Source organism: Chrysemys picta, chromosome 2 (assembly GCF_011386835.1).
Source record: "Chrysemys picta bellii isolate R12L10 chromosome 2, ASM1138683v2, whole genome shotgun sequence".
NCBI classification, from domain to species: Eukaryota; Metazoa; Chordata; order Testudines; family Emydidae; genus Chrysemys; species Chrysemys picta.
The window spans coordinates 169,945,241-169,968,307 of NC_088792.1; the positions used below are offsets into that span (position 1 = coordinate 169,945,241).

General features: G+C 40.3%; 1 protein-coding gene across 1 annotated transcript in view; it reads left to right on the plus strand.

Annotated features, from left to right (window-relative positions):
* PHLPP1 (PH domain and leucine rich repeat protein phosphatase 1) overlaps positions 1-23,067 on the plus strand; it is a 226,237-nt gene that overhangs the window by 191,476 nt on the left and 11,694 nt on the right. The window contains exons 11-13 of the mRNA XM_008170599.4: positions 6,557-6,757; positions 8,000-8,162; positions 19,449-19,579. Of these exons, the coding sequence (XP_008168821.3) occupies positions 6,557-6,757; positions 8,000-8,162; positions 19,449-19,579 (495 nt within the window). The remainder of the gene's footprint in view (positions 1-6,556; positions 6,758-7,999; positions 8,163-19,448; positions 19,580-23,067) is intronic.

Below are 23,067 nucleotides of genomic sequence, written 5' to 3' on the forward strand. Positions count from 1 at the left end.
GGGACTAAGAAAGATGGAGTCCAGCCACCAGGTTTCAGGGAGACTGATTTTGCATGGGGAAATTAGGCAGTAGGAGTTGATGGTAGTAGTATAGTTGGAGCCTAAAACAGTCACTGGATCCAGTTAAAATTTGTAGTGTGGATCATATGTAGCAATGTCTCCTTGGACTTCCCATTGGTTTGAAATGTTATATTTTGGGCAGCCGTCCCATGGCTCTGGAACCATACCAGCTAAGAATGCTTACAAACCTTATTGTCCCCTCGTTCTCCTCTTGTTATGGGAAAGCTATGGCAAAGATTCTTTGAGGGGGCAATAAGGTTTGTAATCATTCTTAGCTGGTATGGTTCCAGAGCCATGGGACGGCTGCCCAAAATATTTCCTCTTGTCCTAGAAAGATCCATTTGTTCCTGAGGAGTGCATCCAACAAGGAAGGCCTTGGTTGCTGAGAGAGAGGTGGTCCCCAAGGTAGATCAATACCTTTTTAAACTAAGGCCACATTTTTAAATACAACTATGTCACGGAGCTTGGTTACAATCCAGTTCCATACACCTGCTTACAAACTTGGCTCCAAGGCTTTCACTTGGTCATGTATTAAGTCTACTCTGTTCTGTGCTACAGATTGGAACTGTGATTAACTGTATGGAGACAACTGAGTTGTAACCAGGTTCACTGATGATGTTTGACTTATTCTAGCATTCAGAATGGTGGGTGTCATACTCACCGTAACGGTGTTATTTCACATGTGGGCTCTTAGTACTCTAGTACTAGGTAGAGTTTTTTCAGTGTTTCTACTTCTGAGTTAGTAGCAGCAATCAAGCCTGTGTGAATTCACACATACATGAATCCCTCTGTTAAGATGAGGGACAAAGGCTCCTGGCCAGACTTGGGTGTAAAAGATGCTTTTGGCAGCTGTTCTGTTGGAGTATGTAGCGTCAGTGGTGAGTCTAGGATCGTACAGCTGTTGAGAGTAGGGTGTCTATTGAGGATGATTGATATATGTGGGCTAGTTCTTCAGAATGTGTTCATCTTTCATGTCAGGTTTTAGCTTCATCTGGGTGCTGATCCCACACCAGGGCTGGGTAGCTGGAAAATATTCGATGTAAAAAAGATACTGCTAGCACTTAATATATGCCACTTCCGTGCACCACTGAGTCACACCATAACATTCCCCATTACTTCCTGGTGCTGCATATGCTCGTAATTCTTGTATCAGGAGGGGGAGCAGGGAATGACAAGTTGAATGATTGATACCCAAACCTTCTGCACATAATTTAACATCGTTTTATCATCTTCCCCTCTCTTCCTATTTCATTACCTGAAGATGATCAACTGAAACAGATACTCTGGAGACAGGAAGGCAGTTTCATTGGAGGATTAGGGAATAAGAGCATGAGGGACAGGAGAAGGGGAGGTAGGTAAGATGGCAAGAGCTAAGGAAGAAATGAGATGATCTGGATAGTGTACTTTTGGCGGTCCATTGGTAGGATGATTCAGAGGGGGATTGGGAGGTACTTTCCCCACCCCTTTCTCAATTAGAACAGTCGTGCCAGAATTGGTCGGTTCTGCAAGATTGATATCTATTTAGTATTTATTTTCCCTCATTTTCCCTTTTATGGAACTTGTTTCCATTTCACTTCTGTGCTGTAGATGGTATTAGATGTTCATATACTGAGAGCATTTTTTACAGATACTTAAAATGGTTTCCTTTTCTAACTTGTATCATCTGAGATCTTAATACTTGGGGTACATATTGGCCTGGATTCTTCTGATTTCCATTTAATTTTCTGCAGTGTTTTTGCAGCTATACCACCTCTGACTGAATATGTCACTGTTTGCAAGCTAAACAGGATTGTTTTAATTTAAATTTCCTGTCTTTCTTATTGGATACAATCTTTTTTTACCTTGCTATTTTAAACAATTCCACAATATAGCTGTGCATTTCTAAACAGCTACCATGTTACGCTCCATTGGTAGCTGCATTGTGAAGTTTATAAAATGCTTCAGAATACTTTGGGGAGAAAGATACTATACAAATTTGAGGGTTCTTTTACCCAAATTTATGTCTTGAATACAATACAGCTAGATACCAATAGAAATATTTTGGAATCTCTTAATTATTTTTCCTAACTGAAGATTGTTGCCTCTCCTGTAGTAAGTAGATTTTCAAGATGAAATCACTCTTTTAGTTGAAGTAGTTTAACACTTTATGTAAACTGCACACATGTTGAGAGATCTACTTCTGCGGAATTAGTGAAGCCCTATCCTGATTGTGTGTGTTCTCTGGGACAATTTTATATTTTGCCTAGGTGTGTGGTTGAAAAAAAATAAGTGACCCTTTATCAAAGGTATCAGCCTAATACCCTATAAAACTGAAGGTGACTTGATTCCAACCGGAGCTCAATATTTATTACCCCAGAGGAAACCTTGCACTTTGTCAAAGCTACAGAATTCCTGTGTTGCTGCCAGTGACTTATGTTTTCTTTTTTATCTCTAAAGTTTCAGAGTAGCAGCCGTGTTAGTCTGTATCCGCAAAAAGAAGAACAGGAGGACTTGTGGCACCTTAGAGACTAACAAATTTATTAGAGCATAAGCTTTCGTGGACTACAGCCCACTTTTTTTTATCTCTGTAACTGTTAATTCATATTTCCTGGCTATTGTATTCTGGTATGTATGAGAGTAGTGGAATCAAGTTCTTAAGTTGATGCTGTACTTTTTCATATGTGTGCGTGGTGTGTGTGTGGGCGGAGTCTGAAGGAAAAACAATTAAGTTTGGACTAGGCTTTCATGCTTGACATTCTGGTTCCATCTGATAGTGATATGAGTGGGATATCTGCAGGCACATGGAACGGTTTTTGACTACAGGCACTGGAAAGATGGTAGTGCTTGTATCTAAGTTAATTCCCAGCACTGTGGCCTCAGGGGGCATTGATGGAACTTGAAACAAATGTAACGTGGTAGCTGGCAGTGCCACCTGGAGGTTTGAGGATTAATTCTAAGGATTCAGGCTATGTCTGCACTGCCGCTTATGTCATTCAGGGGTGTGAATAAGCCCCCCCACCGAGCGACATAAGTTCACCAACCTAAGCGCCAGTGTGGACAGCATGATGTTGGTGGGGAGAGCGTCTCCTGAAGACATAGCTACCACCTCTCGCTGGGAGTGGATTGATTAAGTTGACAGGAAAGCTCTTTCCCATTGGCTGAGGGTGGCTACTCTAGAAAGCTTACAGCGGTGCAGCTGCGAGCTCTCTAGTGTAGCCATAGCCTCAGGATAGCCTTGACTAGGCCCAGTCAGTTAAATCAGCATGATGGAAATTTATCTGTGGACGCTTATCAACTTATTTTATGAAAGGTTACAACTAGTTTAGAGTTAATGTTGTTTTACATTATTTCAAACCATTCGTTCATTAAGCCCTCCCCTCTGAGAATATTGTCCTTTTATGTATGGGTATGTGGTTCAGAATTGCTGGCAGAGCATTTTTATGAATCCTTCAGTGTCCCAAAAACCAGTATAAGAGCTTGTCTACACTTACATTTTATAGCGCTCTAACTTGCCTGCTCAGGGGGGTGAAAAATCACCCCCCTGAATGCAGCAAGTCTGAGCACTTTAAAGCTCTAGTGTAGACAGGCTCTGAGCGCCGGGAGCCGTGCTCCCAGCACTCAGAGCTAATTCCCTCTTGGAGGTGGATTACCAGGAGCGCTGGGAGAGCTCTCTCACAGCGCTTGCGCACGACCACACTCACTTCAAAGCGCTGCTGCAGCAGCGTTCCCGCGGCAGCACTTTGAAGTTTCCAGTGTAGACGTACCTTCAGTTTGGAATGACATCTTCTAAAGAGGAATGTTAATGAGCAGTGGTGATCTAAGTTTTAGATTGGGGGGGGGAAGGAGAATGAAAAACGTAGGATCTGATATCCTAACCACAAACGTGGAAACTGTAACTATGTGCACTCAAGTTTAAAAAAAAAAAAACCAAACACTGTTATACAAAGGAAAGGAGGATAGAACAAATGAGCGTAGATTTGAGGATCCCAATCTTTAGCAGTATGGAAAGATTGTGCCAGCATTCTGCTTGGCATAGAGGAGCCCAGGCTGTGGAATCTCTAAACAGTGGGAAGGGCAGTGTAAATTTTAAAATATCAGAATTTTCCACAGAACAGAAATTCCAGTTTCGACCAGCTCTACTGCCTTAGAATTGCTGCATGCAAATAGCTTAACCCCTCTGCTTTAGGGTTTCTGCATAGTTACTGTGTGTTTGGATTCATGCAGTAATAGACACACCTTTGCAACAGGGGCACTTAGAGCCTTGCATATTACAAGAAATGAAGTAAAATAGCAGGATATCCCTTTAAGCCAGCAGAACTTGGTTCCCAAGAAAGCACTACTTCTCTCCACAGCACAAGTCAAATCCCCATGAAACCCCACTCTCTGCTGCAGGCCCTGCAAATGTGTGTGCCTGGCATTGTGCTCTGAAAGTCACCGGAACAGTTTTGGACCAGGTGGAGGGCTGAGACCCCCTTCCGCAAGAAAGCTGTACTGCCAGACCTCTCTTCCAAGGGGATCAAGCTTGAGTAGCTCTACTGATTGCAACTGTAGTAGCGCAGCACAGGAAGTAGGTGGTTGCTCAGTGGTAAGAGCCCAAACCATTTTCAAAACCGACCATTCAGTAATGGTGGTTGCAGGAATGTTTAGGCTTTGTAAATGTTGTTAAATCACTAACAGCACCTTTAATTTGAGAATTTATTTGATCATACCTGATAAAATACTGTATAGGGGAGAAAAGAGAAGACTAAAAGAATGCTGTTGCCAACGTAAGTTATTACAGTAACCTCTCATATTTTAGCATTAGGTGTGCATTATTGTGATTTAGTCAAGTAATTTGTTTGGTTCAGTATGCTTATGCTTTGTAATCCATTTTTGAACAGACAATGTATTTTTGTTTGCTAAAGGATGAAGTCGAGGGGTGGGGGGGATTTGTTTAAAAAAAAACAAAAAACAAAAATAAAACCTTGCCATTGCAATCTTTTTCCAGCAAGTCATACAGCTCCTGTGAATAACAAATGAGACTGTTGATTTAAGCTGCATTTTTCTGCGTTAGTGGACTCCTTTGAAATCTGTGTAAACTAGTTAACCTACTTTCAGTTCTTCAGAGCTCCTGGAGTTTTTTGTTTTAATGGAAAGAATTTTTAATCCCTCAGCATTCTGTGTGACTTTACTATAGTGTGTAAACCCTTATTTTCTGTGGACAAGGTTCAACAGGTTGCAGCTGTGAATTCTCTTGGAAATCGGTTTCATTCATTAATAAACCTTAACGTTTGGTGTGAATCCTCATGTAGTTGGATGACTAAAGAAAGTTTTATCAATATTTCATATCTTCCTCATGAAATAAATCAGGCAGTATTGCTTCTTCCGTCAGACACAAATACTTTATATTTTTAATTTGTGTTCCCTTGTTTTATGGGTACTGACCTGCTTTCTTGTCTACCAAATTAACATAGTTGATCTTCTGTTTCTTGAAAATAACTTCGACTGTTGCAGCTGTCATTTTTCATTAGTTGATGAGAACAGTGCAGTTTGATCTCAGGAGACTGGATGCCACACACACACACACACACACACACACACACACACACACACAATTCAGCAAAGTGTGTTCCTGAAGGCAGTCTCTTTGCAAAGTAAATAGTGGGGAAAAAGTTCTTCCATTTGTCTTGTAAAATATATGTGGCATTAAGATATTTTTCCAATAAGAATTGTATCTATTTGCCAGATATCCCTTGAGACTACTGTATGTATCAGTCTAGCACTAAAATTATTTAAACAAATGAGTTGTCTACAGATCTATATAGGTAAAGCACAGGCAGTGCAACCTTCTCTACACCAGTGTCAATTGTATCTCATCCCAGGGCTGCAAAAGTTTTTTTGAGGAAGGCAGAAGGACTCAGTTTTCTTGCTTATTCAGTCCTTGGCCTCTCATCTAGGACTGCAGAAATAATTAAGAATGCCAACTACTTGGCTATGAGCATTGAGGGGAGAGGCGTCCTGGTCTGGGGATAAGATGTACCCATCAAGAACTAGACACACAGGCCACCAAACAAATGTATAATAGTAACCACTTCTTGTCATTATCGGTATCTGTCAGATTTTAAACAATGATGTAGAAGTGAAAAGTTTTAACTCCTAAGCCACCTAGCCCTTATTGCCTGGTACATCTTTACTATTTACCTTGCATGTTTGTGTAACCAGCTTTCCCATGCTGTAAATAGATGTTCCATAATGCATTTCATACTTTACATTAGAAATGCCATCTATGGTCCAGTGAGAACTAGAAAATGCTTTTTTATCCATGCCACCTCCAAGAGCGCAAAGTCTCTCACTACTTAATTTAACAATTTAAATGGAAATTTACTTTACGTGTATAAAACTAAACTGTCTTCTGACCACTTCCTGCAATTTTCTGCTTCTGAATGTAACATTCTGTAAATCTCTGGTGGTGGTGTTTATAAATTAAGAAAGATGAACAATACAGTAACTCAACTACATGTACAATCTTGTTTTGCAGCTTGAGAAATTTGAACGCCTCTGCCAACAAACTAGAAACACTTCCTCCATCTACCCTTTCTGAAGAGACCAATAGCATCTTACAGGAACTTTATTTGACCAATAATAACCTCACAGATAAATGTGTGCCCTTGTTAACGGGCCATCCACACCTGAAGATCCTGCATATGGCCTACAATCGGTTACAGAGCTTTCCTGCGAGGTAAGTAACTTCTTAGTGCTGCTTGTCTCTTTATTAGAAAGCAGTCTTAAGTGGAAAATGCAGAGTATATTTTCATAGCAAGGTTTTGTTCACAAATTGGAGTGTTGCATTTGTTTTTTAAGCGCATGTGCGCGTTGCCTGTATAATGGTGGGTTTGTCCATTGCCACTTGAATGTGTGTAACTACATGCCCTCATGTTGTACGCAGGAACGAATGCACTTTGTATGTTAATTTGTGAATGTATCTCTAGAGATTGTGTGCTATTCTCAACTAAGGAAAATCAGTGCACTCTCCTATCGCAGCCACGTTATGGAAATCCGGAAGCTGTTTCCACATAGTTAGCATAACTTGGTCACTTTCCACACATATACCGAGGCCTTATCTACATGGCAAAATTTACCACAATAGTTATTCCAGTATAGCACATCATGTGGATGCTTATTTTGGAATAAGTGCCTTTTTCCAGATTAGAGTAATGCATTTTCGAAGTGGATTAAACTAAAACAGAAAAAGACACTCTGATTGTGGAATTAGTGTCCGCTATTCTGGATTATCTATTGTGCTTAAATTCACACCCTACTTTGATCCAGAATGTCTCTTAAGTGTGGACAAGCCAAGTGTAAGACTGGGGGTGCCACCAGATTCCAGAAGGTATATCCTATCTGTCCTGATACGACATTTCGCACAGCCAGGCTACTGACACTAGTGCCCTATCTCACCCCTTCCTTCAAATTCTTTCCTTCCTCCCATCGGTACGAGGGCATTACATGCCACTCCTCCCTATCCTCCCTAGCACACTGCTTTCAGGGAGTAACACATGGGGGTGGGGGGGGAGGGGGGGAGAGTGAGAATACATGTTGCTCTGCAGAGAGCAACAGAATGAGGGGAACTCAGCAAGCATTCTGCGAGAGGGAATGGAAGCAGGATGCCAGGGGAAAGGTAAGGAAAGAGCATAGAGTAGGAAAAGAAAAAACTAATATTAAAAGAGAAAAATATGAACAAAAAATAGAAATAAACACCAAGAATTTTTAAATTAAGAAATTAAGGACACAAAATAGAACAATTGAGGCCTTGTGATGTAACCTTGCTGACATGACTTGATAGGAAAGATGGCAGACACTGATCTCTTACAACAGTATGGGCCTACAATTTAAAAAAAAACAAAAAACTGCTAAGCGTAAAATTTAAAAATAAGAGTACATACAAAAAAAATTCCTTAATCTCCCTTCTTTCTTTTCATAGTAAAATGGCCAAGCTTGAGGAGTTGGAAGAAATTGATGTTAGTGGGAACAAATTGAAAGCCATTCCAACAACCATTATGAACTGTAGACGTATGCATACTGTGATTGCTCACTCCAACTGCATTGAAGTCTTCCCAGAAGTCATGCAACTTGTTGAAATAAAGGTATGGAATGGATGTGTTTAAAAAAAAAAAAAAAAAAAAAAAAAAACCACCACAAGTTTTGAAAGGATTCTAGATGCTAGAAATAGTGTGAATAAAATGCCTCAAGAATGAGACCCTCTTCTACACAGTCCATAGTACAGTGTGTTTGTAACCAGGCTGTGTTGTGTCCTTAGAAGTTTGTCACAGCACACATGTACTAGTCGTGTATGTGAATCCCAAATCCCATCATGCTGCCTAACTCCTACAGAGTTTTACATTCTGTTGAAATTTGGGCAACTTTTACTGTCTTGGAGGACACCGTGCCAGAGGACATGAGGAATTCACTTTGGAATGGGCTGCTCCACAGGGCAAGGAAGGAAGGACCTGCTAACCAGGCACTTTTAGCAGGTCCTGTCTTCTCTGCAAAATAAGTATTAATTGTCTTCCTGTAACCAGGTTGTGTATGTCATGAGTCAGTACTTGTAAGCATGACTGCTAACCATGTATGAAAACGAATAATATTTAGAGCCAGCCATATCACTAACTGGTTTAAAAATACCTTTAAAAGCAATAGAGCAGGCAAGTCCTAAAGGGTAGTGCTTGTATTCCAGAAGAGGAAAGATCTGACAAATTATTTTGCAATCAACAGTCTCAGTAATATTTTGAAAATTATAGCTCAAGAACACGTAGCTTTTTAAAATGTTTGTTTTGCTTAAAAAGAAGTAATACAAACCTGAGTTTTCCTTAAGAGATTCTATCTTTGGAGGAATGCAACAATTGAACGTGTTCAGGAAACTATTGCTTGCCTTGTGTAAACTAAAATTTTGTCTTTTTTCCAGACCATAACACAGAACTCTTAACAGGTCATGTGCTAATTATCCAACTAGAAAACATTTAAGGTATAATACTAGGGCTCTCAATCGCAGTTAACTCAAGTGATTAACTCAAAATGAATTAATTTGATTTAAAAAAATCATGATTAATATCCGTTTTAATTGCACTGTTAGTTAATAATAGAATGCCAGTTGAAATTTATTATAAATATTTTTGGATATTTTTCTACATTTTCAAATGTGTTGTAATTGAAATCAATATAATACAAAGTGTACAGTGCTCTCTTTATTGTTTTGATTGTAAATATTTGCACTGTAAAAATAAGAGTATTTTTCAATTCACCTCATACAAGTACTGTAGAGTAAGCTCTTTATCATGAAAGTGCAACATACAAATGTAGATTTTTTTTGTTTTTGTTTTGTTACATAACTCACTCTAAAACAAAACAATGTAAAACTTCAGAGCCTACAAGTCCATTCGGTCCTACTTCTTGTTCAGCCAATCACTAAGACATACATGTTTGTTTACATTTATGGGAGACAATGCTGCCCTCTTCTTATTTGATGTCACCTGCAAGTGAGAACAGGCATTCACGTTGCACTTTTGTAGCCAGCATTGCAAGGTAAATAAGTTTTACAATGTTTTATATTTGAGTGCAGTGTGTGTGTGTGTGTGTGTGTGTGTTTAAAAAAAAATTACATATAAGTTGTATTTTCACAATAGAGATTGCACTACAGTACTTAGGTGAATTGAAAAATACGATTTCTTTTGTTTTTTACAGTGCAAATATTTGTAATAAAAATAATATAAAATGAGCACCATACACTTTGTATTCTGTGTTGTAATTGAAATCAATACATTTGGAAATATAGAAAACATCCAAAAATGTTTAAATAAATGGTATTCTATTAACAGCGCAATTAAAACGGCGATTCATCATGATTCATTTTTTTAATCGTTTGACAGCCCTATATAATACACAAATGCCATCATAACACAGAGCCGGTTAACTGTATTTATCTTGAGACATAAACAAAGTTGAGAGCAGGTTACGGTTACTGGACCAAAATACTTACTATACAGTGTTGTTGTGGGGGGGGGGTGTTGGGTTTTTTGGGGGGGGGTTGAGGGGGAGGAGGAGGGCTTGTGGAATAATATAGTTCTGAGAACAGTCTGTATTTTTCAGTAAATCTGGTCACTCGAAACATAGTTACTAAGCTGCTGCTTGCGAATGAGCACATCTAAGGATGAGCTGTTTAGGCTGATTTTAGCCAGGATATGTAAAACAAAGTTCTGGATTTGGGATACTCCTCCCTCTGTGGAACAATAGCCAGAGGAAATTGAACGCCATTTAAAATTGATCTTTTAATTAAAGGAAGGGTTGGGGTGGAGGGGGGCAGACTTTCCGTGGGAAACATTTTTGACAAAAACTATACACTTTTGTGCTTTTTAAAAAAAGAATATTGTAAACATGCTGATGGGAAGCAAACAGCTTTTCTTGTGTTTCCGCTCATACTCCGCAAAAGCAGAAAGCCTTATGGAATAGTCAGTCTTCAAAATGCAGCTATTCTTTTGTAGCATCCTAAGAGAAAACAGGTTAGCAAGAAAAGAGGGAAAGGATTTGTTTTTCATTTTGTCAGGAGTTGCTTAGGCCTCATATTAAAATAGACAAGAAAGCCATTCTTGTATGAAAATTGTCCTCTCAGTTTCAGAAACACTTTATTAGAATATACAACAAAAGATAGGAGGAAATACTGCTCTGGGGCTTTTTCCTTAATGTACAGAAATACCCAGTTGGTACTTAGCCTGTTTTACCCAGGTATAAAGAACTTGGTCTCAGTCCAGTTCCCAGTAAATGGGTGTTCACATAACTACCAACCTAGCTAGCACTCTGAACAGAGAAGCTCTAGACTTGGCAAGTTTGGAGGCCAAAGTGCCCATAACAAATTTTCTGGACCTTAAAAGATGAACCTCAATTCTCATGGGGAGGAACTATCTGGAGCTTGAACTGCTGCTGATTGCTTTATCTGTTCCTTGGCTATATAGGAAATTCAATCTTCAGGGCTGTCAATAATTCAGCGCCTTTGAAAAGTACCTAACTAAAGGGTATGTCTTCACTACCACGTTAAAGTGCTTTAACGTGGCTGTGTAGTCGCGGCACTAGTACTGGGAGAGAGCTTTCCCAGCGCTGTTAAAAACACCCCCATGAGGGGAGATCTCCCAGCGCTGGTGCACTGTCTACACTGCCACTTTACAGCCCTGAAACTTGCATTGCTCAGGGGGGTGTTTTTTCACCCCCCTGAGCGAGGCAGTTTCAGCACTGTAAAGTACCAGTGTAGACAAGGCCTAACGTTTATAACTTGTCTGAGGGCTTGTTTTGTTTCATCTAATCCCTAACTCTTTATATAAAGTCTCATTGTATGAGAGGCACAGTGTGAGTATCGATATACTATGATGAATAGTGTGCATGTGTACGCCATGCTATAGCAGTAATTGTTTAAGCTACAAGAATGAAATAATGGTGGTGCCATTAAAATAACTTTTAAATATATCACATAACTATGTATGGCCTGAGGTAAAAGTAATTGTAGTCTGTTTTCATGTTTAATTCTTCATCTTCTTGGGATGGTTAGATCTTGAATTTCAAATATCATGAAACGTGTGGGTTTGATGCTTTGTGATGTACAAGTTGCAGAGGAAACTTAATGTAGATAATGGAAGCCATGTTCACTTATGCTTCAACTTCTGGACTTATGAATTAAAAATATTCAACGGGGGCCTTGAGAGCACAGCAGAGACAGGCTCCCTGTTCCAGAGCCTGGCCCCGAGTAGCCATTATAGGGAAAGTCTGGCTTTGGCCTCGTAGCCTTGGGCTGGAGGGAGCATTCTCAGTTGCTTTGTAGGGACGGGGCATGTGCTGTCTGGTCAGCAACAGGAGCTTTGAGGGGATGGAGCATGCTTAGCGAGAATGGAATCTCTGGAGATTTTAGAAGCTAAAATCAAAATTCTCTACTGAGTATGTGTGAACTATTTTTCAGAGGCTTATAAATTGGCCACAGTTGGGTGAATTTTCACAAGGATGGCAAAAGAGAGGTTGCTGACGCACAGTTTGATTTAAAGGCCTGTGTGGACAATTGTAAATTGATTTAAACCTAGCTTATCAATTTTTTTTTTTTAAGCAAATCATTTTAGGAAAGTTGAAACACAAGTTTGTATTGATTGAATTAAATCAATTTGAATCACACCTTTAGTTGAATTGGTTGTTGGGTTTAGTGCGCAGGAGCTGGGCGGTGTTGGTGGCCTGTGATATACACACGGTAAGACTAGGTGATCTAGCCTTAAACTCTTACTCTGACAGCACAAGTTTTGTGTGCAGATCAGCCCTCAGCAGGGTGTCACTTAGCTGATCAAGAGCATTATCTCTAGCAGGACAGAGGAAAGTATGTACCTCGATTAGCAGAGACTGAGTACAGTGCACTTCATAAAACCACCCAAACAAAATGAGTTTTCAACTTTTGCTAATTTTTTCTCCTTTAAATTATGAGAATAGTAGTCCTATGTGTAGATGGAGCAGGGGCAGGCAAATTTTTTGGCCTGAGAGCCGCATTGGGTTTCCAAAATTGTATGGAGGGCTGGTTACAAGAAGCTGTGCTGCCCCAAACAGCCAGGCATGGCCCGGCCCCACCCCCATCCAACCCCTCCTGCTTCTCACTCCATGATGACCCCACTGAAACCCCTGCCCCATCCACCCCCCCATTCCCTGTCCCCTGACGGCCCCTGGAACCACAGCCCCTGACTGCCCCCCGACACTCCCTCCAACACCTCTTCTCATTCCTGACTGCCCCCCAACCCCCGGACCTCTGCCTCATCCAACTACCCCTTCTCCCTGTCCCCTGACTGCCCCTGGAACCCCCACCCCTGACTGCGCCCCATTCCTGATTTCTGATTCCATCCTCTCATTCCTGATTCTCTCCGCCACCCTGGGATCCCTACCCCATCCAACCACCCCTTCTCCCTGACTGCTCCCAGAACCCCTGCCCCTGACTGCCCCCCACCACCGCATCCAACCCCCCTCATTCCTGATTGCCTGCCCCCATTCAACCCCCCTGTTCTCTGCCCTCTGACCACCCCGATCCCTATCCACACCCCCGCCCCCTAACCACCACCCTGAAATCCCCTGCTCTCTATCCATCCCCCCCGCTCCCCACCCCCTTACCGCGCTCCCTAGAGCAGCCACGCCACCGCGTAGTACAGAGTACCGGGTCAGGCCGGGCTCTGGAGCTGCGCTGCCCCAGGAATTCGCAGCCCTGCCGCGCAGAGCATTGCGCTGCCGGCGGAGCGAGCTGAGGGGGAACAGCAGGGGAGGAGCCAGGGGCTAGCCTCCCGGGGCAGGAGCTCAGGAGCTGGGCAGGAGGGTCCCGCGGGCCGTACTTTGCCCACCTCTGAGATAGAGAATGGGTGCTGAATGATGTCTCCAGCAACACGAGTCATGGTGATCCCCATCTCTAGGGTCTGTGTTGCCTGTATGTAACTAATGGAAATTTCCATGAGTTATTTTATGCTTTAGAAAATTTATATCTGAGCAGAATTTTTTTTTTTTTTCCTATCTGCCTTGAATTTTGTAAACTTGAAAAACAATTTTTTTAAAAAGAGTAATTTCCTAGCAACATGGCTCTGCTTTCTGGGTCAAACCAACTGGGATATACATTCTTGCATACTTAAGGAAAGGTCAGCTTTACTGACTCACCCTTTTGACTGGGTCCAGGTTTACCCTGCTGGGTTCACAGTGTATATTCTAGGTTGAGAGTATCTAACTCTTCTGCTGTAATTACAGGCTGTCTTTCCAGAAATAACTGTTGTGGTTGAATCACTTTATTATACGGTTGCTGTTGGAACACTTGACAATTGTGAAGTTTTCTCCTTGTCTCACTCTCTTGGTCTTTATAGAGATATTCCAGAGTATCAGTGAAAATCTGTTACAAGTAGTACATTTTTGAATAAGAGAATCTTAACTTTGATAGCTGTTCTCTGAGTTATAATAGCTCTCCCTCACTAAAAAGTCATCTTCAGCCACAATTAGGGATACTGTAATGTGCCCATGAGCTGCAGACAAGACGTGACTCCTAGTAATAGCGCTGTCAGGACTGCTGGGTAACCGGCTGTGGCTGGAACAGGAACAGTCTGTCAGAACTACCAGGTTTGTGGATGACTTGTACTCTGTACACTCATCTCTCATACTTTGGAACAAATATATTTAAGATTCATCCTTCCTTGTCTCCCTACTTTGCCCAAACTAAATTTGGAGGGCAGGGAGGTATCTGCCTGATCGAGTGGAAATCTATATACATTTGAGTAATCTTGGTGCTGTAGAAGCCGAGTTGATACTTCTTGCATTAAAATGACACATCAGGCAATCCAAATCTGTGATGTGATCGGAATTAGAAACTTGTTCTTTCCTGTTTGTATATGGAGTAGAGCGAGAGCTAGATTTAACTGAAGAAATACCTTGTTATCCTTTGGGATAAGGCTGCAGAGAATTTTTAAAATCATCCTAGCGTGGCAACAAAAGTTAAGCCTGCTGGTGCCAAAGGATTAGAGTTGCTGCAACAAGGCATTGCTGTGTTTATAGGTGCTAGGAGTGTAAGAGAGCACTACAACCAGCTAAATCAAAGTTATGTAATAGCCTTCAGACAGTCCTGTGACTTCATAGTTTTGGTTTTGTTTTCTATTAAATCTTGAAAGGAGCATGGAATAAAAGGGCAGTGTGTTGACATGGCCTTGAAAACCCAGAGGGGTAATAAGTAGGGTTTAGGGCTGTCAAGCGATTAAAAAAATTAATCGCGCTGTTAAACAATAATAGAATACCATTTATTTAAACATTTGTGGATGTTTTCTACATTTTCAAATGTATTCATTTCAATTACAACAGAAAAAACAAATGTACAGTGCTCACTATATTTATTTTGTATTACAAACATTTGCACTATTAAAAAAAATAGTATTTTTCAATTCCCCCTTTACAAGTACTTTAGTGCAATCTCTTTATCATGAAAGTTGAACTTACAAATGTGGAATTATGTACAAAAACCACTACATTCAGAAATAAAACAATGTAAAATTTTAGAGCCTGCAAGTCCACTCAGTCCTACTTCTTGTTCAGTCAATCACAAAGACAAACAAGTTGGTTTACATTTATGGGAGATAATGCTGACCGCTTCTTAATTACAATGTCACCTGAAAGCAAGAACAGGCATTCGTATGGCACTGTCGTAGCCAGTGTCGTAAGATATTTACGTGCCAGATGCGCTAAAGATTCATGTGTTCCTTCATGTTTCAGTGACCATTCCAAAGGACATGCTTCCATGCTGATGACGCTCGTTAAAAAAATAATGCATTAATTAAATTTGTGACTGAATTCCCTGGGAGAGAATTGTTAAGGCTCTCAAGTTTTACAGTGTTTTGTTTTTGAGTGCCGTTATGTAACAAAAAAATCTACTTTTGTAAGTTGCACTTGCACAATAGAGATTGAACTACAGAACTTGTGAGGTGAATTGAAAAATACTATAGCTTTTGTCTATCATTTTTACAGTATATTATTTTTATTACAAATATTTGCAAAGTGAGCACTGTACACTTTGTATTCTGTGTTGTAATTGAAGTCAATATATTTGAAAATGTAGAAAAACATCCACAAATATTTAATACATTTCAATTGGGGATTCTGTTGAACAGTGCAATTAAAATGAATTAATCGCGATTAATTTTTTTAAGTTAATCGTGTGAGTTAACTGCAATTAATTGACTGCCCTACTAGGGATCAATTCCTGAAAAGTAAACTACAGTGAATCAGAAGGACCCCAGCTGTCGTAGGGGAGGGGAAAAGCAAAAATCTCAATACATTAGCTGTTGTGTTGAGATTTCCACCATTTTTGTTCATCTGAAGGATCCAAATTCTGGTTCGATCCTCCTATGCTTAAATAATGCCAGCAGAGTTGGAATTTGGGCATTGGATTTTAAGACCTCCATATCAGGTAATCTCTGGTTTCAGGGTTTTAGAAGTATTACTTGTAATAGGAATTCAATTTAAGCTGTACATACTTTAATTCTAGGATTTCAATAATATAGTTTAAAGAAAGGAAGGGGGGGCCATCTGATCCCTTTTCAGTACAAGATTGGCATTACAGTATAGTCTCAAGCATCTTGTCTAATGTGCGTATTTTAAATCAGACATGGGCTATCACGCTACCCTTGGTGATTATTTGACAGATAAGGTGTACTCTCAGTAAAGTTACCCTGGTACTCAACCTAAATTTTCCTTTTCAGCCATCTCGCTCTTCTTGCTTTTACTCACTGAAAATGGAAGTTATATGTTGCCTCTTAGTCATCTTTTAGCTAAAAGATGTGCATTTAGTTTTTTAATCATTTCTTAAGTCAGCCCCTTCAGACCCCACTAACCATTCTTGTTGCTCTGTTTTGAGACACACTTAAATGGAGGTTCCTAGAACAGGGTACAAATATTACAGTGCTTTCTCACAAAGACCATGCCATTCCTCCTGGATCCATGTTGATAAGCTTCTGGGTATTCTGCTCAAACTGCATTTGGGGGTTTTGCCAATATTATACTAGCCTATATAATTTGCTGTCTACTTCCTAGATTCCAAACATTTCCCTTCCATTGTGCATTATTTTTCCGAAATGTATTGACCCTTATTTTTCCTGAGCAAATTTGCTTTATTTTTGCCTGCTTGATTTTTGTTCTATTGGGTTTTCCCCCCCGGTGTTTATAGGTGCCCCCCCTTCCCAATATAGAACCAGCTACAAATTTAATATTCGTCTTCAAGATATTTAACAATGTTAATTAAAACTAGGTTTAATATTGATTCCCCTCTTCCCAACACAATACTTTGCCATTTATAACACTTTATTTTAATATCTTTCAGCCAGTTTTCAATCCTTGTCAGTGCTCATATCCAAGCCAGTTTGAACTGACTCCCAAGTAAGATTTTTTTTTATGCCCCACTGAAGTTCAGATCTGTTGCATTTATTGTTTCCTTTATCTAGGGTTTCCAGGTGTCCAGTTTTCGACTGGAACTCCTAGTGGAAAAGGGACCCTGGCGGCTCCAGTCAGCACTGCTGACTGGGCCATTAATAGTCTGGTTGGCTGCCCGCAGCAGGGTGCCTGCCCAGCTCTGCGCGGCTCCTAGGAAACTGCCAGCATCTCCCTCCGGCTCCTAGGTGGAGGCATGGCCAGGCGGCTCCGCAAGCTGCTCCTGCCTGCAGGCACTGCCTTCGCAGCTCCCATTGGCTGCGGTTCCTGGCCAGTGGGAGCTTTGGAGCTGGCGCTCAGGGTGAGGACCGTGCATGGAGCTGCCTGGCTGTGCGTCCGTCTAGGAGCCAGAGGGAGATGTTCCTGCTTCCGGGAGCTGCCTGAGATAAGCACCACCCAGAGCCTGCACCCCTACCCTGAGCTCCCTCCCAGAGCCCACACTCCCGAACCCCTGCCCCAGCCCTGAGCCCCCTCCTGCACCCCAAACCCTTCACCCCTGGCCCCAGCCAGAGCCCACACCCCAACACCTTGCCCCAGCCTGGAGCCCCCTCCCGCACTCTGAACCCCATATTTCTGGCCCCCACCCCAGAACCCGCAACCAGAGCCCTGTCCCACACCCTGAACCCATCATTTCTGGCCCTAGCCCAGAGCCCCCTCCTGCACCCCCAGCCCAGAACCCATACCCTTCTCACGCCCCAACCCCTTGCCCCAGCCCAGAGCCCCCTCCTTCACCCCAAATCCCACATCTGCAGCCTCACCTCAGAGCCTGCACCCCCAGCCAGAGCCCTTACCCCCGTCTCACCCCAGACCAGTGAAAGTGAGTGAGGGTGGGGGAGAGCAAGCGACGGGGAGGCTCAGGGAAGGGGCAGGGCAAGGGTGTTCGATTTTTCTGCAAATAGAAAATTTTAACCCTACTTTTATCCACTAAGTGGCAAACAATTGTTTTGAAGTCGTCCTCTTTTCATGAGTCATTAGTTTTTTCTATTTAACATACATTTAATTTTAAACAAACCCTATCTTTTTAAAAATTGCATAATATATGATGTATACAGTAAGCATGGCTAGGATACTAGCATTTGTGTATGAACAGCAGACCAGACCCTTAACATAGGGTGAATTAAAAAAAAAAAACCATTGGATTTTTGTATTTAAATTAAATCCATCTTTCCTTTTAAAAATAAACCTATTTGAAATTTTGGCAACCTACATGAAACAAAAAACTATAATCTTGATCGCTTATATTAAATTTTAAAAAATTATTCCAAAGAGTATGTTTGCTGCCGAAGTTTTAAAGAAAGTCAAACCACTGAACTGGTAGAAGTCACTGGCTCAGCCCCTAGAACCTGAGTTTGTTGAAGGGCTAAACCAGCTTTTGACAGCAGTTGCCTCTTCTGCAGGTACAGAGAGAGTATCTTTTTCATTTCAATTTTCAACTAGTTCAGCTCAGTATCTAGTTCATTTAAAGTTGAGAAACCAACGGGGAGGTAGGAAAACTTGTTTTCCTCTTCCAATCTGAATAAAAAATAGGTGTGAGAGAGCAAGATCTGCTAGCTCTAAAATCTTGAAGGGTATGGTGATCAGAAACTATCGGATCAGTTCATTAATACAGATAATACTTCCTTTGTTATATGTTGCTTAGTTTCAAATGGAAAACAAGTTTTAATTTCTTAAGTATTCAGCACACTTAAGGTGGTTTTATACAAATTTTTGTATAATACAAATTTTTAAATGCTGTTTTTGTGCATTTTTAATTTAATTCCAGTTTCCATTCAAGTAAAGCTCAACACAAGTCACAAGTAAATAAAACAGTAATTTAGTAAAGAGGAACTGCATCATTCATCATTTTCTAACACACACACACACACACACACACACACACACACACACACACACACACACACACACACACACACAAATTAAGAAACTTGTATGTTAGGCTATTTAATTGCTTAAGTAAATGTGTATGGATATAGTGTATCTTCCTGTTCAGCAAAAAGTACCAAATTTAGTGGAAAGGGTATACTTAGTTGAAAATCAACAAATTTTAATGGTTACAAACCAGTGAGAATCAACTTTTCTTTATGAAAATAAATAAAAAGTACAAATGCAAAACAAACTTAAAATGTATTTAAATTATTTTTTCCTGGTTGCTAATTTAAATCAATCTACCTGTGTTGATACAGACATTAAGACTAGTAAATAATGGGAGGGGCGCAAACATATTTTCAGGTGTCCTGTGATGTCTTTGAAGATTACAGATGAATTTTCATACTGCGTTTAGTAAGAAAGAGATTTATGTAAATGGATGATGCAGATTTTGGATTCAGTCATTGTCATGTGTAAGGCATGTATACTTTTAATTTAGCCAGAAAGTTACAGGGCCCTCTCCAAGTTCTCTCCCTCTCTTTTCCCACTTCTTTCTGCAGTGCGTGGACCTGAGCTGCAATGAACTGAGTGAAATCACACTACCTGAAAACCTGCCTCCAAAACTACAGGAACTAGACCTGACCGGAAACCCCAGACTAGTCCTGGATCACAAAACCCTAGAGTTGCTGAAGTAAGTAAAATGTCTTTTTTTAATAATGCAGGAGGCAGAATGACTCTAAAGGCATGTGGGACAAGAACCCAGTACACAAGCGTGAGACACACATGTCTTTTCAAGGAGTACAGCTTTTTATTGCCAGAGGGGCAAAAAGGCAACAAATGTGTAGGTAATTCAGAAAATTAAGGCTTTTCTAAACAGAATTATTTTACCCGCACACAAATACAATTGCTGTCAAATACCATTCCTAATCAAAACCAGCTGTAACCACTGTTGGGCTGATTTGACCTAATTTTTCACTCCATACATTGGATCCCAACAAAATACAATAGTTTATTCCACTACGGAGATGCACATAGCTTGAATCTATTGGTTTCCTCCCTTGTCCTCTCACTGTCTCTTGTCACAATCCTGTGCTTCTTTCCTCTTGACTCTGCTTTGTATGACTTTCCTGTGGTACTTACCCTCTCCAGACTTGTGGCTTTTAAAGACCCACTTCTGCCATACTGCCTGCAGTGAAGCTTGGTTGTCTTGTTTGGGTTCTTTCTGTCCTTTTATTGTGAGCTCTTTGGAACGGGGATCATCCCTTATTGAATGTCTGGAAAGCACCTAGCACATTATAGGTGCCACCATAAATAATTGGGTTGGTGCATAGATAAGCAGTTTATTTTGAGCCTATATTGATTCCTTCCACAGTGTGTTCTGGGTTTTTTCCCAGAAGTGTAGGTGTTATAGTGGTTCTGCCTTCAAGCCTCTCATATTCTTTAACGTTCAGTAGGCCAGAGCTATCTACACCAACTCTGAGGCTCTTTGCCTGATCCTTCTAGCCTGTTAGCTACTTACAGACCAAATAAATTCAGGGAACAGTTTAGATTTTTTTTAAAGGTTAAGCAACTGTTTATGTAACGCTACTTTAAACAATTTTCCAACAAACGGTGCAGTATTAAATTTCACCTGTCACAAGTGATGCTTGTTCACATTCAATTTGTTCGCTTTTAACAATTAAATCTTGGTATCTTATTGCATTAAACTAAATAGAGAAAAATTATTTAAGACCAGTAACCTAGGTTAAATGGGAATTGAAGGCAAGTGTTTGATAGTTGAAAATAAATGTCAGTATTATACAGCGAACAAGGCATAGTGAACAGGAAGAATTATCCTTCTCTATTTTAGGAGTTACCTTAACACAACAGCAGTACAGAAATATGTCTCTGTTCTGCAGATGACTTCTGAGGATGGTAATTGAATTATGCTTAATTCTATTACAATGGCAAATCGTTCTAATCCACATGTGGATGACCAGTGCAGTATATTCAATAGAGAACTACTATATAGATTGCATGTGGATTTTTAGTCCTAAAAGTGCCACACCTAATCATGTAGAAATGTAATTTTATCACTTTTACTGAAAGCACTCTGCCAACAATGTGAGGTAGCTGTTACCCTCATTTTACAGATGGGTAATCTGAGGCATAGAGTTTATGGCTTACCCAAGGTCATTAGTCTTTAGCAAAACCAAGAATTGAACCCAAGTATCCTGATTCAGTCCTCTGCTGTAATCACCAGGTAGTCTCACTCTTAAATGCAAGGTACATTGTTCACCAGGGGAAGATTTATCAGCCAATAAAATTTCACCAGTGACCCTTCATTTTAAATGTATTTATTTTCATTAAAACTTCAGTATATTAAAACTGAAGGAATTCTTAATCTAAATTGCTTTTCGCTGTTTAAGTAGTTTGTTCAGTTTCTGCTTCTCAGTTCGGACAATGAAAACAGACTAGACAATTTTACTACAGTCCTTATCAATTTCTTATCACTTTCAGGTTACCACAGTGCTGCAATTTTTAAGCTGGGAGCAATGCAAAAGAAATGTCTTAATTTACAAACTCTCTGCACTGGTGTATTAGTTTTTTAAACTTAATGGAAACTTGTCTTCTGGTCTTAAGATTATTAAAGGAGCCAAATGTTGGGTTGCATTTGACCTGATGCTGTCTTTCTAACAATGCATCACAAGACTCAGATCTTTCCATGAGAGTTTTTAAATTATTCTCACTCACACACACACACACACACACACACACACACACACACACACACACACACACACACACACACACACACACACACACCTCATAGTAAATAACTTAATGCAAGTTGATAAATTAATTGTTTAATAACATAGTAAAAGCATCCTGATTGGTTAATATCTTGGATTACTTAATAATTAAATCACACTGTGTTTTAATATCATGTGTTGCAACGAGCCACAAGAAGCGCATTAAAGAGCCACTTGCTGCTTGTGAGCATCAGTCTGGGTAGTACTGGTCTAATAGATGGTTTGCTGGCAGGAAGGACCATTCTTTGCATTATGTCCAATTATTGAAGATACAAAGGAGTCACTGCTGGTTTTTCCCAGTTGCCTGTCAGAGATGCAGTGGAGTTGTGTGAAATTCCTCATTTTATGGATTTGGTTCATGACAAAAGATCACATTGCTTAAAGAAAGTCTATTGTAAATCTAGGTGCTGATGGCACTGACTGGACTAGAATTCTGTTCTGAGCAGATCCCAACCAGTAAAAGTGCCACTAAACACACTAGGGAGTAACTCTCTGGAGGGGGAAGGATAAAAGGGTTGTGGGGGAGGATCCAAAAAAGGCCAGTTTAGGACCCAAGGTGGGAAGTAATGCCATCTAGGAGTGTACAAGAGCCTCCAAAGGGACAGAATTAGAAAAACAAAACTGCTACAGGCCTAGGTCTGGTATAATCTTTTCCAAGTGTGAGAAGGTGGTCAGAGGTAAAATAGATAATAAATAGGGCATGAAAATGCAGACTTTTCCCCTATCTTACGTAACCATCCAAATTAAGATTTGCATAAAACTAATAGCTACTGAATTCAAGCCTAGTCATGACTGTCCTACTTAGCTTTGTTTTCTGGGTGTAGTTATGCACTAGAAGATAATCCTAATTGCTTTTTAATAGAGGCTTACTATATTGCAAAAATAGTTTGTTTTTAATAATGTACAGGAAATATGCAAATAGTTCTAAAGAAGTGATCCTCTTCTTCTATGAAACTTTGAGACTGGGGGTTGGAATTTCTCCAGTGCTGAATGCTACTTGCTAAATGCCATGAGTATCCTTGGTTTGTCAGTGCCAAAGGGGTGAGAGGGTGGCAAATTCAGTTCTCAGAAATCCATTTGTATCCAAGTTCCTGCTTCCTGGAAAACAAGTGCAGTGTACATGAGCCACTTCAATATCTGCTGTAAATTGCATTTGTATATAGTTTATACAGAACTGCAAGTAGCCTTACTTTAAAACGGGTCTGTTTTTTGTTTAGTGACAGTTCTTATCAGGTATATTAGAAGTATATTAAGTTTTCCTTCTGTTTGACACGTAGAAGGGTATGGAACCCAGAGACTAATATGTAAACATCAGTAGTTTGAGTATTACTTGGGGAGTTTTTGTTTGTTTTTTAATGTGCTCTGGCAAGTGCATGTCCTACTTATT